At 43.0% G+C, this 17,942-nt stretch overlaps 1 protein-coding gene across 3 annotated transcripts in view; it reads left to right on the top strand.

Annotated features, from left to right (window-relative positions):
* The window catches only part of LOC111973678 (transmembrane protein 161B-like), a 33,714-nt gene extending 16,077 nt beyond the window's left edge, over nucleotides 1-17,637 (top strand). For 2 of the 3 annotated variants that reach the window (XM_024001055.3, XM_070446911.1), the window contains 9 exons: nucleotides 2,040-2,137; nucleotides 2,411-2,567; nucleotides 4,520-4,671; nucleotides 5,002-5,062; nucleotides 5,194-5,334; nucleotides 5,593-5,706; nucleotides 6,062-6,236; nucleotides 8,418-8,514; nucleotides 8,626-17,637. In XM_024001055.3, coding sequence (XP_023856823.1) covers nucleotides 2,040-2,137; nucleotides 2,411-2,567; nucleotides 4,520-4,671; nucleotides 5,002-5,062; nucleotides 5,194-5,334; nucleotides 5,593-5,706; nucleotides 6,062-6,236; nucleotides 8,418-8,514; nucleotides 8,626-8,888 — 1,258 coding nt within the window. In that variant the 3' untranslated portion in view covers nucleotides 8,889-17,637. The remainder of the gene's footprint in view (nucleotides 1-2,039; nucleotides 2,138-2,410; nucleotides 2,568-4,519; nucleotides 4,672-5,001; nucleotides 5,063-5,193; nucleotides 5,335-5,592; nucleotides 5,707-6,061; nucleotides 6,237-8,417; nucleotides 8,515-8,625) is intronic. The other variant, XM_024001056.3, reaches the window with a different exon arrangement.
* Nucleotides 17,638-17,942: the final 305 nt, after the last annotated feature.

Raw genomic sequence — 17,942 nt, 5'->3', positions numbered from 1 at the left:
AGTGYGGATTAGGGCCCATGTAATTCATAAATCCAATATTTTGTCATAGGGCTAAAGGGGGCGACGTGCAGGACCGGCTGCAAGAGCAGCACACGGCAGGGATTGGGCCAGCTGTTAGATGTGGATTGGGGCATGTTGCCTCCTCTGCTTCTTGAAGTCACCAATCAACTCAGTAGTATATGAACAGCAGTTTTTTTCAGACTCCAACAAAACAAGCTGTAACCCCACACGTCAGGGGTCATGGCGATGCTATGGCGAGTTCTGAAAGTAGGCATGCCATGTAATGTCTTTATTCATAATCTGTATGGCCATCAGTGATAAATGATCATATTCCATATCTACATTCTGTGTTACTGCCTTTTAGCCTCACAGAAAGCAAGGTGTGGCAATGTGAAATGTTCTGGAACATTTGAGAATTGAAGTGTATGAAGTTGATGCTATCTAGATTCACGCTGGGAGCCATGAGTTAGTCCTAGACCATTCCTTAAGCTTCCATGAGGCAGGTCGTAGCACAACGCCACACATTTGCTTATGCTTCAAAAGACGGATCACTGTCCTTTTGCCTGCTTTTTCCACACATGTCCATTCCTTTTGTTGTGAAGCCCTTTTCTCCAGTCAGGTGCCACAGAATTGAAATGTGTCCAGGGCATGTTTGGCTCCAGTGTCTTGCCGAGGTATTGTCTTCTGAATCCAGCACACACAGAGCTGAGCAAACACTGCCCTGTGTCCCGAAGGCCCACTAGAAAGGTCAGTTGGTCCCAGGAACAGCTGGCCCAATCCCTGCCGTGTGCTGCTCTTGCAGCCTGTCCTGCACGTCGCCCCCTTTAGCCCTATGACAAAATATTGGATTTATGAATTATATGGTCCCTAATCCGCACTACAAAAGAGAAAGTATCAGTGCTCAGTACCCCTTGGTTATGTTGACAATAGAGACTAAGTTCAGGATGACTCCCTCCATGACGCTAGCCAGTTTGATGCTAGCAGATGCCCAAATGACCTTGTACTTGGGATGTGCAGTTATTTGAATATCTGAATGGACATTAGTATTTCAATACTTGTGAGTATTTGTTTATGCGAGTATTAAAATGTATATAGGCCTATTTTAACGTTGAAAAGGCTTTTTCTAAATTAAAATATCCATGTGACATTGTTACATACAAGAATATACCATGACATTTCAAATTATTAATTTAATAAAACAAAATTGTCAATGTATTTTTTTTTAATGACATGCACGTGAGCCCCATTTTAAAAATACCGGTAGCTGACCACTAGCCTTCATGTGTTTATGTTGGCCAATCAGTGGCAAAGAGGCTCAATGTGTTGCAAGTGGAGTGAGAGTTCACTAATGCAATGCCAGATGGAATAAATTACGTAATTTAAAGTGTGTTAATTGAGGAGTAACCAACAGGTAGACTGATTTTTATTTGAATGGGGTTGGGCAGAAAGCACAGCATGTGGCCTCAATTAGTCTAGCAAGCTATAGCTGGCTAGTTTAGCAAACTACTATCTTCTCTACTACTAGGCTACTCCAATCAAGACAAGCACTGTTAATGTTATGGGATGATAAATAACGTGGCTGTTTCAAGTTATCTAGTCTTGGCTGTAGCCGAGTTGCCTTGGCATCTCTCCCTCCGTCTGCTCAGTGTTGCCTAACTATTTTTCAAGGAAAGTACCGTTATCTGTTGGTTGATCATTTGTCGCTGGAAGTCGCTAACGTTAGATGATATCATGCAGCAGTGCTCAGGTTAAATACATGTATCCCGATATCTGGCAAAATGATACTATTTGAATAGTGGAATTATTTCAAACCCCATCACTACCTTGTACACAAATCTAGTTTGATTTAGTCCAGGGTTTAATGTATTGTTCTTTAGGGCAGCCAGTAAATTGACATGATAGCAGTATATTTGTATGAAGCAGTCTTTGCTGTGCACTTGATTAGAGGTGGAACAATGACCACGAAAAACATGAGTACACCTGCCTGCAACATGGGACATGTCTGTCTGGTAATGATTTGGCACTGTCTTTTGTCCCAGGAGGAACAATGGCCACATAGATTACAAGCCTCTGACCATTCCCAAGGACATAGACCTGCAGCTGGAGACCAAGTGCATCACAGAAGTGGATACGTTAGGTATGAGGCCATATCTACAAACACTATTCAATTATCATCTTATCTTTATGACCTTTGTTTTGTCTCTTGAACCTCAACAAATCTTCATAATTCAGTATTTGTGCACATCTACATTTTCCCCAAAATATCAACATCCCAATCCAGAACTACTGTCATGAATTAACAAACTAATCCTCTTCCACCTGCTCCTCCTCTTCCCCCTGCTCCTCCTCTTCCCCCTGCTCCTCCTCTTCCCCCTGCTCCTCCTCTTCCCCTTGCTCCTGGTCTCTGCAGCGTTGCACTACTTCCCAGAGTTCCAGTGGCTGGTGGACTTCACGGTGGCATCCACAGTGGTGTATCTGATCACAGAGCTGTACTACACTGTGGCCCAGCCCTCAGGAGAGATGAACATCAGCGTGGTGTGGTGCCTGCTGGTCCTTGCCTTTGTCATGTATCCTTCAGTCAATACATCCTTCTCTCTTTCAATCACTCTTTTTATATCAARTCAATTTGACATTTGTCTAGAGGATGTTGAAGGTTCAATTTGATCTCACCTAGTAGCACCGTCAAGCCAAATCAAACATTTCTGAGTTAAAGACCTACCGGTAGTAAAAGCGTTTCAGTAGTATCCCACACACACACTGAGAATCATCCCTTCTGTTGCTGGTTAACAGAAAAAAACCTGAGTGAGAGCCTTGATTGTTTCCAGGCTCCATTTCAGTAGTCAGGGAGCATCAGGAGAGCAGGCAGTTAGTGGCCATAAACTGACAGACACGGCTCCAACCACTGCCTGCCACCACCTGTCTCCCCCTACCTGTTACTTTCTTCCACTGACACGTCACTATATCATACGCGTTATCCTTCGCCACAGTCAATCTTTCCCACACTCCCTGTCGGAACTGGCTGAGTGCGGTTGGAAGGCATGTCATTTCCTGCCTACCTGCTGAGGAAGATTGGATGCCCAATTTTCACAGCCCACCAGATTGATTTGCCTGGGAAAATAAGAGACTTTGAGGTGGTGGGAGGAGGAGGAGGGGGGAGCACGGCTGGATGGATGATGAAGATGATGAAGATGATGATGGGGATGCGATGGTCTGTGTGTTAATGCCACACTTGATTTCAGATTCCCATCTCCAGCAACCCTCTTGGTGTGGTAAAGAGCCAGAGGCTGCAGCCAGGCACCTGCTGTGTTAACCTCGACTTGACGCAACTCAGCCATGGAATGGAATCTTAAAACGGCTAACTTTGAATGTATTTAGCAGATCAAATTTTTTTCGTGCAAGTTAGGAAAAACACACAKTTGGCAGTGGCTCAGTATTAGAACTCATGATTGTTCCTGAGCTCTGAGTTTGCACCTAACAGAAAGGGTTTCTATAAATGTTGATAAACGTTGAATASCCAAACTAATACACATCAAGTAGACGTTGGTTAGCCTGGACTTATCAAGACAATCAGTGATGGTATAACTGGAATGGGCAAAAGCTACTCTTACAGAAATGCTGCTGCAATATTTGCACCTTACTTTCTGTGGCTGCTTCCCAGATYGTGTTTAGGGGTACGTTAGCAGCAGCCTCACTGACAGCTCTGTCAATGGGGCTGCATTGCTCTTTTGAGAGGCTAGCTCAAAATTGTCAAGTAACTTTTTAAAATGCAGCCTTTAGTATCCCGGTTGTGACCCCACAGAAAAAGTCCATTGGATTCCCCCATTCAGAATGCCCTGAGACATTGGTTTGTGAAATAAAGGCTGAGCTCCCTCTCCGTGGAGAGCCAGGCCAGCTCTAGAAACACGATGTGTCTTTACTTAGCCCACTAGAATCACTACAGCCAGACACAGCAAAAAAATACCATTCTAGGTCTGAGGAAGCCTGGCCCATTGAACCCCAGGGTAATGTATGACAGCTACTGTTGAGGAGGGAGACAGACGCTAGACTGTGTGTGTGTTGCGGGTCACAATGCAGTAGTGCTTCTGATACATCTGGTATATTATGTTAATGAGCCACCACCATTACTCCAGAAACATGTGTAGGATGCATAGTCACTTCACCCCTACCTACATGTACAAATGACCTTGACTAACCTGTATCTCCGCACATTGACTCGGTTCCAGTACCCCCTGTATATAGCCTCGTTGTTGTTTTATTTTGTTACTTTTTATAATTGTTTACTTGAGTTTATTTGGTAAATATTTTCTTAACTCTTTCTTGAACTGCACTGTTGGTTAAGGGCTTGTAAGTAAGTATTTCACCGTAAGGTTTACACATGTTGTATTCAGCACATGTGACAAAGTTTGATTTTGATTTTTGATCTCTGCACAGCCTTGGCGCTCAGAAGTATGATTTGTAGGCTATATTTCATGAGTTGTGTGTTTCTGCTGGTGTGTTCCTTAACTCCCGTGCCCCACAGTAAGACTCTGTTCTCCCTGACGGCCTTCTACTTCAAGCTGGAGGAGGGCGGTGAGCGCTCACTCTGCATCACCTTCGCTTTCTTCTTCTTCGTCAAAGCCATGGCCATCCTCATCGTCACCGAGAACTACCTGGAGTTTGGCCTGGAGACAGGTGAGTGGGCCATGAACCGTCTGTCAGTACGGCTAGATAGCACTTCTTCAGTTCTGCGCCTGGAACCTATTCATTAGTGCAAAACGTTGCTTCCATATGAATATAAMCCTTAGGACTCACAGGCTGGTCTGGCTGTTGTTCCAGCCCAGTGCTAACACATACAATTAAACTCCCCAAGCTAGGTGTGTTAGTGATAGGATAGAATAGTATGCAAACCCTGTGGTTCCCCAGGACCATAGTTGAATCCATTTTTCTAATATACTGTAATTGTTGATTTTCTGGTATTGGTAGGACAAATTAAAATATAGAGATGTTTTTATTTCATTCTAGGTTTTGCAAATTTCTCTGAAAGTGCCACACATTTTTTAGAGAACCAGGGGTTGGAGTCCCAGTAAGTAAGAGCTTCTTCTATCAGTATGCATGGTGTCATGAATCTAAATGACTCCTGGACTGTGTGTTTTGACACATGAATGTAAAGTAGACTTTAACCCATTATGACTGTGTCTCTGTTCTTTTCTGTAGGGGTCCCATATCTAAACTCACCTTTAAGCTGATCCTGGCCCTGCTCTGCTCTCTGATTGGTGCATTTCTCACCTTCCCTGGCCTACGATTGGCCCAAATGCACCTGGACGCCCTCAACCTGACCACAGCTAAAGTCACACAGTGAGTTCCTCTCTTCCTTTGTCTTCCTTCCTCCTCAACCAGACCACAGTTCAACAGCTGCTGTTTTCCCATTCATCTATGAGTTTGCTGCAGTAGTTGTGTGAGTGTTATGTTGTTTTTAGATCAGTGCAGTTAACACATATTGGAGTGGGGAGACATCCTATGAGGACTCATTCACTTTTCTCAAGGACTCTTGGATAGGGCAAGGCTTTTGCTGACAAAAATGTGTGACGTATTTATGTTATTCCTGTCTCCCAGGACCTTGCTTCATATCAACTTCCTGGCCCCTCTTATTATGGTATTGTTGTGGGTCAAGCCCATAACCAAGGACTACATCCTGAACCCTACCCTGGGGAAGGAGAGTGTGCCTTTGTAAGTTCACCTCTGGGTTGCTTCGTTTGTCATTTCATGTTTTCCCAGTGCTTTTCAACCACATGTATGGTGTTGACACGGCACATCCAAGGTCAAAGGACCAGGCCTTTCCAATGTTTGACATATTTGTAATAAGTTGCATCATGTAAAGCAGCTTCCCATCTCCTCTCTTTCCACCTCTCCCTGTCACCCCACCCCACTTCTCTTCTTTCCTACCCTCACCTTTTCTCTCTTCCTCTCACGCTATTGACTTGGGTTGACTTGACTTAGCCAATCATTTTCCCTCACACTGACTCACACACTCTTTCTTTCTCTCTCGCACATTGACTCTCTCTGTTTCTCCTCTCCCCACCAGGATGACTGAGGAGACGTACGATACGTTGCGTTTATGGACCATCCTGCTGCTGTGTGTGCTGCGCCTGGCTATGATGAGGCACCACCTCCAGGCCTACCTCAGCCTGGCCCAGAAGGGCGTGGAGCAGATGAAGAAGGAGGCGGGACGCATCAGCACTGTCGACCTGCAGAAGATGGTGAGAGATAGGTTGCAGATCTGAGCAAAATGGAGAGGAAAAAATTCGCAATTAAATTGACCAATGTTCTTCGATAACAAATCAGCGATACATTATGCTAAAGTTTTTTGGGGGGAATTGTTAGATTTGGGCAATATGGACAAAAAGTAATATCATGATAAATGTAACTATTTGGCCCAATAACAAACAAATACAGTGTGCAACCTGTCAAAATAGGATCCAGAATGATCAGATTTATTTTTGGCTCTTCAGAGAAATGCCGACATCTTTGTGCATAGGCTATTAATGTTGACCAAATAATGGTTTTAGAACAATCTACAGGAACGTTATGTAGCAAAATTACAGACGTAAGAAAAATGCTTCGGTAACAATGGAGGCAATGTCGGTGTCTGTAATTTTCGGTTTATCGTCCCAAGTCTAGCACCTTGAATTGGACAATAATTTGGCCTTGACAGATGGGCAGAGTATGATAACTCTAAAACCCCATTGTTTTTCTGGATCTAAAAGTGGCTTAAGTGGTGGGTGTAGCAGGGGTGTGGTAATGGCGCGGTCGGCCTGTCTGTGCAGTTGAATTTCTGTATTAAAAAAAAAAAAGATTTATTTTTAAGCCAATTTCCTGCGATTTATATACAGTACCATTCAAAAGTTTGGGGTCACTTAGAAATGTCCTTGTTTTTGAAAGAAAAGCACTTTTTTTTTTTTTGTCCATTTAAAATAACATCAAATTGATCTGAAATACAGTGTACACGTTGTTAATGTTGAAAATGACTATTGTAACTGGAAACGGCAGGTTTTTTCTGATCAATTTGATGTTATTTTAATGGACAAAAAAATGTGCTTTAAAAAACAAGGACATTTCTAATTAACCCCAAACGTTTGAACGGTAGTGTACAGTTGAAGTCGGAGGTTTACATACACCTTAGCCAAATACATTTAAACTCAGTTTTTCACAATTCCTGACATTTAATCCAAGTAAGAATTTCTGTCTTAGGTCAGTTAGGATCACCACTTTATTTTAAGAATGTGAAATGTCAGAATAGTAGAGAGAATGATTTATTTCAGCTTTTATTTCTTTCATCACATTCCCAGTGGGTCAGAAGTTTACATACACTCAATAAGTATTTGGTAGCATTGCCTTTAAATTGTTTAACTTTGRACAAACGTTTTGGGTAGCCTTCCACGAGCTTCCCACAATAAGTTGGGTGAATTTTGGCCCATTCTTCCTGACAGAGCTGGTGTACCTGAGTCACGTTTGTTGGCCTCCTTGCTCGCACACGCTTTTTCAGTTCTGCCCACACATTTTCTATAGGATTGAGGTCAGGGCTTTGTGATGGCCACTCCCAATACCTTGACTTTGTTGTCCTTAAGCCATTTTAACCACAATGTTGGAAGTATGCTTGGTGTCCTCATGATGCCATCTATTTTGTGAAGTGCACCAGTCTCTCCTGCAGCAAAGCACCCCCACAACATGCCACCCCTGTGCTTCACGGTTGGGATGGTGTTCTTTGGCTTGCAAGCCTCCCCCTTTTTCCTCCAAACATAACGATGGTCATTATGGCCAAACAGTTCTATTTTTGTTTCATCAGACCAGAGGACATTTCTCCAAAAAGTACGATCTTTGTCCCCATGTGCAGTTGCAAACCGTAGTCTGGCTTTTTTATGGCGGTTGTGGAGCAGTGGCTTCTTCATTGCTGAGTGGCCTTTTAGGTTATGTCGATTTATAGGACTCGTTTTACTGTGGATATAGATACTTTTGTACCTGTTTCCTCCAGCATCTTCACAAGGTCCTTTGCTGCTGTTCTGGGATTGATTTGCACTTTTCGAACAGACAGAACACGTCTCCTTCCTGAGCGGTATGATGGCTGCGTGGTCCCATGGTGTTTATACTTGCGTACTATTGTTTGTACAGATGAACGTTGTACCTTCAGGCGTTTGGAAATTGCTCCCAAGGATGAACCAGACTTGTGGAAGTCTACAATTATTTTTCTGAGGTCTTGGCTGATCAAACCTGTGACTCGGCCACACAGGAACATTCACTGCCTTCTTGCAAGTAACTCCAGTGTAGATTTGGCCTTGTGTTTTAGGAAACAAAATACTTAAGAGCCCCGCCCAAGGATTTCAATGGCACAAAAATCACTGGGTTTGATGACTCCGTCTTTACTCTTTTCTTGTGCTTTCCAGGTGGCCCGTATTTTCTACTACCTATGTGTAATCGCACTGCAGTATGTGGCACCCTTGGTGATGTTGCTGCATACAACCTTGCTGCTAAAAACCTTAGGTGAGTTTGGTACCATCATCAGAAATGATTATCTGTACAGTATATTGAATGTTTTAACAGCAGTCTTTAGCCCACCACTCTGCTAACGTACCCCCCTACTCTGTGTTATAGGTGGACACTCCTGGGGGGTGTACCCTGAGGAAGACTTCCCTTGTCCGCTGGACTCTGACCCTGCCATGGTGGCAGCACCAGCTGCAGCTCCAGGGCCGGAGGTGGAGGCCCACCTGTCAGTGGCTCTCGGGGGCCTGCGGACAGTGTTCACCCCCCTGCTTTTCCGCGGCCTCCTCTCCTTCTTCACCTGGTGGATCGCTGCCTGCCTCTTCTCCACATCAATATTCGGCCTCTTCTATCATCAGTATCTTATGGCGGCATAGCAGCATTGCCCCAGGGTCAGTGTGGTGTCCCACAAGGCTCTGTTCCAGGCCCTTTCAGAAGTGACTGTGTGGGGCAGGTGCCCTAATGACAACTCCCCTGCCACAGCCCTGTCACTCATGATCCTATCAGCAGAGCTCCTCGTTCATCAGCAGAGCTCCTCGTTCACCCCCAGTGCTTCCTCCATGGATGACTCTAAACCTTTTTTTTATAACCTTATTTTTGAGAGCAGGATTCACAAATCCTTACCAAGAGACTAATGTAAATGAGAGTAATGATAATATACACTGAGTGTACAAAACATTAAGAACACCTTCCTAGGGGCTGTTATGGTGACCGTATTACCGCCACACTGGCGTTCATGACAGCAGTCAAATTCCATGTGACCATTTAGTCACGGTAACTAGACTTCTCCAAGCTCTGCTGCTGATGGTCATTAGTAGCCTACCAAACTTGCTTACTGCCTGGTACTCAGCACTCTATTGTCCCTCTAGTCACTCTGACATCAATGCAAAGAAATCGAAAATCAAACACTCCATGTGAGCTCATGTGCAACATTTCTATAGGCTATGCAATTGCGTGAGAAAACAGTTTTGATGGCCTCTATTTTAATTTTTTATTTCACCTTTATTTAACCAGGTAGGCCAGTTGAGAACAACTTCTCATTTAGAAATGCGACCAGTCCAAGATGGAGCAAAGCAGTGCGACACAAACAACAGAGTTACACATGGGATAAACAAACGTACAGTCAATAACACTATAGAAAAATAAATATACAGTGTGTGCAAATGTAGTAAGATTAGGGAGGTAAGGCAATAAATAGACCAAAGTGGTGAAGTAATTAAAATTGAGCATTAACACTGGAGTGATAGATGTGGAGAAGATGAATGTGCAAGTAGAGGTACTGGGGTGCAAAGAAGCAACAAAAAAACAAAACAAATATGGGGATGAAGTAGTTCGGTGGGCTATTTACAGATGGGCTGTGTACAGGTGCAATGATCGGTAACCTGCTCTGACAGCTGATGCTTAAAGTTAGTGGGGGAGATATAAGACTCCAACTTCAGTTATTTTTTGCAATTCGTTCCAGTCATTGGCAGCAGAGAACTGGAAGGAAAGGTGGCCAAAGGAGGAGTTGGCTTTGGAGATGACCAGTGAAATATACCTGCTGGAGCACGTGCTACAGGTGGGTGCTGCTGTGGTGACCGGTGAGCTGAGATAAGGTGGGGCTTTAACTAGCAAGACTTATATATGACCTGGAGCCAGTGGGTTTGGCAACAAATATGAAGCGAGGGCCAGCCAATGAGAGCATACAAGTTGCAGTGATGGGTAGTATATGGGGCTTTGGTGACAAGATGGATGGCACTGTGATAGACTACATCCAGTTTGCTGAGTAGTGTTGGGGGCTATTTTGTAAATTACATCGCCGAAGTCAAGGTTCTGTAAGATAGCATGAGTGAAGGATGCTTTGTTGCGAAATAGGAAGCCGATTCTAGATGTAATTTTGGATTGGAGATGCTTAATTCTTATGGCTGCAATCCCGTTAACGGGATGATATGACATTAGCCAGTGAAAGTGCAGGGCGCCAAATTCAAACAACAGAAATCTCATAATTAAAATTCCTCAAACATACATGTATCTTATACCATTTTAAATGTAATCTTGTTGTTAATCCCACCAAAGTGTCCGATTTCAAATAGGCTTTACAGCGAAAGCACCACAAACGATTATGTTAGGTCACTGCAAAATCACAGACAAACAGTCATTTTCCCAGCCAAAAACAAGAGTCACAAAAATCAGAAATAGAGATAAAATTAATCACTAACCTTTGATGATCTTCGTCAGATGACACTCATAGGACTTCATGTTACACAATACATATATGTTTTGTTCGATAAAGTTAATATTTATATCCAAAAACCTCAGTTTACATTGGCGCCATGTTCAGAAATGCCTCCAAAATATCCGGAGAAATTGCAGAGCCACGTCAAATAACATAAATACTCATCATAAACTTTGATGAAAGATACATGTTTTACATAGAATTAAAGATACACTTGTTCTTAATGCAACCTCTGTCAGATTTCAAAAGCTTTACGGCAAAAGCACAATATTCAATAATCTGAGAACAGCGTTCAGCCACAAAAGGAAGCCACAGTTACCCGCCAAATTGTGCAGTCAACAAAACTCATAAAAAGCATTATAAATCTTCACTGACCTTTGCTGATCTTCGTCGGAATGCACTCCCAGGACTCCCACTTCAACAAGAAATGTTCGTTTTGTTCGGTAATGTCCATMATTTATGTCCAAATAGCTATTTTTGTTAGCGTTTTTGGTCAACAAATCCAAAGTCAGGAAGCTCGTTCACTAAAAGCAGACAAAATGTCAAAAAGTTCCGTAACAGTCAGAAACATGTCAAATGATGTATTAAATCAATCTTTAGAATGTTTTTAACATAAATCTTCAGTAACGTTCCAACCGGAGAATTACATTGACTTCAGATGTGCGATGGAACAGAGCTCCATCATGTGAACGCGCATGGTCAGAGCATGGTCAGGTCATGATAGACCTGTCTCCTTCGGCCCCACTTCACAGTAGAGGCATCAGACAAGGTTCTACAGACTGTTGACATCTAGTGGAAACCGTAGGAAGTGCAAACTCATCCATATCCCACTGTGTATTCAATAGGGTCTTGGTTGAAAATCGATCAACCTCAGAATTCCTTCTTCCTGTTTGGATTTTTTCTCAGGTTTTTGCCTGCCATATGAGTTATGTTATGCTCACAGACATCATTCAAACAGTTTTAGAAACTTCAGAGTGTTTTCTATCCAATACGAATAATAATATGCATATATTAGCAACTGGGACTGAGGAGCAGGCAGTTTACTATGGGCAACTCTGTGCACCTTTCATCCAAGCTTCTCAATACTGCCCCTGCAGCCATAAGAAGTCCATGTGAGTCTGGAGGGAGAGTTTACAGTCTAACCAGACACCTAGGTATTTGTAGTTGTCCACATATTCTAAGTCAGAACTGTCCAGTGTCGTGATGCTAGACAGGCGGGCGGGTGCGGGCAGCAATCGGTTGAAGAGCATGCATTTAGTTTTACTTGTATTTAAGAGCAGGCTCCGTGTCGACAATAAAGGGTCCAGACCAATTGACAAAGGAGGTGTTGTAGCCCTAGAATTAGCTGGTATATGGGCCTAGATCGAGGCTAGCTGGTGCTTGCTTCGGGACAGAGGCGTTAGCTAACAGTAGCCACTCGTTTGCAACTAGCTAACCACGATGATCCGGTGTAATGATCCAGAGCGGCAGGAATCCGGTGATTGGTAGAGAGAAGCAGTCCGGTATGCTCTGGGCTCATATCGTGCTTAGCAGACAGGCAGGTGTTGTCCGAGCTAAGGCTGGCTGGCTGGCTGGTGACTGAGAAAAAGGTGAAGACCGCTAGCCATGGCTAACAAAGACTATTAGCTAGTTAGCTGGCTACCTCCTGATGGAAGTTCCAGTTAATAAAAAGGAATAAAAATAGCAGATCCGTACCACATTGGGTGAGGCAGGTTGCAGGAAAGTATATTTAGTTCGTAGATAGAAAGTGAGATTAAGATGTATACGAAAAAGAGCGGCTATTTACACTGGATAAGACACGGGATAAGACAAACACACACGTCCTACTGCTACGGCATCTTAGAATTGCACCATCCTATTCTATTAAAAATAGGAGAATTCCATCAGCTTTTTCTATAGGCTATGCATGCTATATTTATTTCTCAACTTTTCTAATATAAAGTACATTGCTTCTCTTTACAACAGGAGTATAGCCTACCTGGCTGGCATGAAAATTAACCACGGGAAAAGCATTTAAGTGCATAGATGACATGTAGTTTTTTCCCCCTGCCACTGTTCTGTGACAGGTGCATTATAATGGTCCATTCTAAATCAAAACAAATTTCACGTATATGTAAAGACAAGATTAAATCAAGAATAGTCTGATAGGTGACAATATTAGCCTATCACTTGTGAATGATGTATTATAACTTGTGAATGATGCCAAGTGTATGCAGTAAGGCAAATAGCACATGCGGGGGGTTTTTGCGACTTTTTCAGATTATAGTCGCACTGCTCATGTCGCCTAGCCCATAGGCCTGTATGTTTTGATAAGGTTTTATCACATCTAGAGTGGCCAGATAACTTCTTCAAATGAAGCATGTTAATCCTCTTTACAACCAGTGTAGAGCCTAAGTTTGGGGAAGATCATTTTCACCATAAAAATAAAACTTTATAATAAAGCATTACATGCATAATCACATTTGCGGTCACTTTTGAGAACAGTGTTTTCCCGCTAATTGATTATATTTAGGAACATGTGCGCTGATAGGCTACTGCCGTGTGCACATTGCTCAGCTTATAATGTGAAGAAATAGCCTAATTTATCAACATTTTAAGTTAAACGTTCTGATCTGTTGCATCAGCCTCATTGCTTTTAAAATAAATGTTGATGTGAGTGGTTGTATTAATTTGGGATCTATCGCATCCCATAACTGTCCCAGACTATGTTTAGAATATTTATGCACAGAAGGGCAAGTTGACCAATAGAATAGGTAAACTTTTGTGGTACGGTGGATAGCAGATTGACATAGGCTAGTGTTTTTGCCCTTCGTTTGGCCTACTCATCTTGTTGGCTGACGAAAAGTAAATGTGGACAGTTCTTCTAACATCTTCAATATGCGCCTCGGAATTCGATAAGCGGGACGAGCGCAGTTGCGTCCCCGATATATCTGTCTTCACTTGTAGCCTACTTAGCTGAGATGCCTGTGAGAAGGACACGATTACATGACGGGCACTGGTTAAAAATAATTGAGATATCTGAGAGAGCCATGTGAGTGAGAGGTACTTTGGAGCAAGGTGATTGGCAGCCGGGAGAAGGGAATTATAATTATTATATTCAGCCCAAGGGCATAACGTCCACTTTGGCTGCAAAAGGCATGGTTTTTTTAGGGGGCATTACGTCCACACAAGGGGGATGCTGCTGGGAAATTCAAGTGCTTGTCAAATTGTGAACGAGAGACTGATGAAGTGTGTGCAGCCTACACAAGAAACAAAGCAGAGGTCATGCCTTTCATGCAATTCTTTTCAAATCCTCATTAGTTGCATCATGCAGGCTTAGAATGTATTAAAAATCTAAACATATAGCCCAACGTTTATCACAACTAAGGTTGCAGAAATAACTAAATGAAGCATATAGGAGAACTTGTTTCTTTGTTAACCTCTTAACACAGAATAGCCATGTGTGCGCTCTCCCACAGAAATCGTTTGAAGAAAATGTCCTTTGTGTTTTATTCAGCTATGTTCAATTGTATTCTTCATACTGTAAAATAATACCACGGAATTCTAAGCAAATCTTATGTACGCCCAGAGCCATATGGCATAGCCAGATTCTGCTCTTCTGAAATAGGCTACCTATTCTTCATATCATGTTTCTTTAGACCTGTAATGGATTTATCGTGATGGTGTAGGCTATATTACATAGATTTATTAGACTTTTTAAAATGTAGATGTTCCAAAGTTCTCCATCAGTGGCTTGTAGACTATGCGTGGATGCCAGGAGATGCTAAACGTGTTTATGTAAATTGACGGTCAAATACAGTAAGACCGGCAGTTATTTTCACCGGCTGACAATTTCATTACCGCCACAGCCCTACACCTTCCTAATATTGAGTTGCCTCAATTCGTCGGGGCATGGTGTCGAAAGTGTTCCACAGGGATGCTGGCCCATGTTGAATCCAGTGCTTCCCAAATGTATATCAAGTTGGCTGGATGTCCTTTGGGGGGTGGACCATTCTTGATACAGATGGAAAACTGTTAATGAAAAACCCAGCAGCGTTGCAGTTCTTGACACACTCAAACCAGTGTGCCTGGCACCTACTACCATACCCCGTTCAAAGGCACTTAAATATTTGGTCTTGCCCATTCACCCTCTGAATGGCACACATACACCATCCATGTCTCAAAGCTTAAAAGTCCTTTAACCTGTCATCTCCCCTTCATCTACACTGATTTTGAAGTGGATTTAACAAGTGTCATCAGTAAGGGATCATACAGTAGCTTTCACCTGGATTTCCTTGGTCAGTCTGTCATGGAAAGAGCAGGTGTTCATAATACTTTGTACACTCAGTGTGCGTACAGTCTTAAACAGAGCAGCAGAAACGACCTTGTCTCTGCATACTGTGGTGGGGCTTGGGACCTGTGGATTGTGTGATGGGACATGAGAGCTAAACCGCTGCTCGCAAGTCACGGTTTGAGAAGGGACAGCTGGAGGCAATGCTATTCCTGCTGGAGGAGGAGGGGAACCTCACTGGGACATTCCCTGCTGAGATCCCATCACTTGAAACTGTGCAATGTGTACTTATGATTTGTGAGGTATATTACCCCCCCCATTTTCCTGACCCTGGTACAAACTGAGCCATATTGGAACTGCTGAGAGAAACTTGTGCCCCTTCTGACAAGTTGTGACAGCAGTCAGGTAGGGCAGCACACAGGGCCTGTTCAAGGGAATAGCATCTGTAGATGTTTTATTTAATCTTTTAGTTTGACAGGGAAATCACACGGAGACCAATGTCTCTTTTACWGGTGAGCCCTGTAGATTAATACTCGTGTGTGCAGACTAAAGTAAACAAATGTATCGTAGATCTGTAATGATGCAATGGGATGCGTGAAATAACCAGCGGCATTAGTTCCGGTACTTTGGACAAATCACGATTTCGCAGGTGTTTCGGAAGGAGAGAGGACATTTGGCCCATAGACTTGCCCGTAACCTGCAGAGAGAGAGAGAGAAGGTGGAGGTCTTCGTTCCGGGTCCGATCCTTTTTCGATATCTTCTCTTAACGTGTGGAACCAGAACTTAAATGAGCATTTTACCAATTACACAAGACTTTAGTTCTGGATTAACTAAGATTGGCATGTGTGTATGTGTCATGTGTATGTATCTATGTGATGTGAGTAAGATCCCTGCTGTCATGTTGGCATACATTATGCCCGTGGGCAGTAGGTAGCCTAGCGGTTAAAAACTAAAAGGGCCTTTTGATCAAGAGAAGATTTAAGTCAACTGCCACTTATAAGCCACAGACTCTTTTCCTCCACTCTCCCCTCCACCCTCTCCCCTCCTCGACCCAACTCCACCCTCGACCCTCCTCCACTCTCCTCGGCGCTTCATCACTCTCCCCTCCTCAACTCTCTTCTCCCCTCCTCCACCCATTGTAGAGCCAGTAGAGAAACTATGATTATCTGTGAATTTATGAATATTTTTTTTGAAAGAGATGCCAAGTAAGACTGACCCTTCCAGTGGGCTTTAGATTTGATGTCTGCTAGTTTTGAACATACAGCAACTCTGCGGCCTTCTGTCTTCAGAGTCCCAATGAGGACTCAATGGAGCACAAGTGTGTACTCATACGGCTTGTGCATATATTTTATGTACAGCAAGACTTTCACAGGCTTACTGACATGCATGCACACACACACAGAGTCATGTGCTTGAACACAGGGATGATTGTCCAGCCCGTTCAGGGATAAAAGACAGTTGTGTCTGGACACTACTCTGATTGTAGGCCTATGTCTACTTGAAGTCCAGAGGGGTATACTACAAAGCAGGATCAATGAGTTAGCCTGCTAACTGATAAACAACAATCAATTTTCTGGATCATTAAGAACGCTATATGTAGATATGTATTTTTGGTCAGTTAGACTATGCCCATTTCAAGCATATCTTTCTAAAAAACTAAAAATGTATTTCAGAATATTTAGGCAAGTAAGCTAGCTAACTCTTTGATCTTATTAACCTTTAACTAGGCAAGTCAGTTAAGAACAAATTCTTATTTACAAACCCGGACGAGGCTGGGCCAATTGTGCGACGCCCTATGGAACTCCCAATTACGGCTGGTTGTGATACAGCCTGGATTCGAACCAGGGTGTCTGTAGTGAGATGCAGTGCCTTAGACCGCTGCACCACTCGGGAGCCCCCTTGATCTTTGTAGTATACCCATCAGAGTTCAGAGAGGTTGTTTTGGTCAATGGTTATCGTAACACTAACTCCGTATTGATATGTAGACTCAGCGATGTGACGTAGATGCAGAAAGTAAACAGCATAGTTGGTCAATTTCCACAACAACTAAGAGCATTGAAGCGCGAAGCTCAACTTCTTCGCTGTTTTGGTGCCCTGGCTACCAAACTGTGAACAGCGTGAAGCGAACCCATGCACATGCACAGATACTGTGTGACAGTGAAATCTTGCATCTCGCTCATCTCAATATCTGCGGTGCTGCTCGTGGCAAAGTCATTTCGCTGAGTCAACCTTTAACATGTTTACACAGCATTATATCGGATGACAAAATCATTGTTTTGTTTCCTGTGAAGGCTTTCTGTCAGTCTTACCTTAACATGTTCCTCTCTTGAAAGGTGGGGAGTGTGCACACTATGAATGTATCAATCYTGCCTCATTTCAGCTTGTTCTTATGATGAAAGTGTTTGGTGTCCGTGATTTAAATTGTTACCTTCAACGGTTAACGGCTGCACATGGCTCTTATTACCAGCCCTATGCCTCGTGACTAGTTCAACAGAAGATTTATTGAACCTCTACGAACACCACGTTTGAAGTAAAAAAAATAATAAAAAAAATGCATTTATTGTATACTGAACAAAAATATAAATGCAACATGTAAAGTGTTGATTTCATGAGCTGAAATAAAAAAATCCCGGAAATGTTCCATATGCACAAATTTGTTTACGTCCCTGTTAGTGAGCATTTCTCCTTTGCCAAGATAATCCATCCACCAGACAGGTGTGCCATAACAAGAAGCTGATTAAACAGCATGATCATTACACAGGTGCACCTTGTGCTGRGGATAATAAAAGGCTACTCTAAAATGTGCGGTTTTGTCACACAACACAATTCCACAGATGTGTCAAGTTTTGAGGGAGCGTGCAATTGGCATGCAGACTGCAGGAATGTCCACCAGAGCTGTTGCCAGAGAATTTAAAGTCCATTTCTCTACCATAAACCGCCTCCAAT

Source organism: Salvelinus sp. IW2-2015, linkage group LG15 (assembly GCF_002910315.2).
Source record: "Salvelinus sp. IW2-2015 linkage group LG15, ASM291031v2, whole genome shotgun sequence".
Classification (NCBI taxonomy): domain Eukaryota; kingdom Metazoa; phylum Chordata; class Actinopteri; order Salmoniformes; family Salmonidae; genus Salvelinus; species Salvelinus sp. IW2-2015.
The sequence above is the reverse complement of the archived record's forward strand: the minus strand, read 5'-3'. Positions and strand labels throughout refer to the sequence as shown.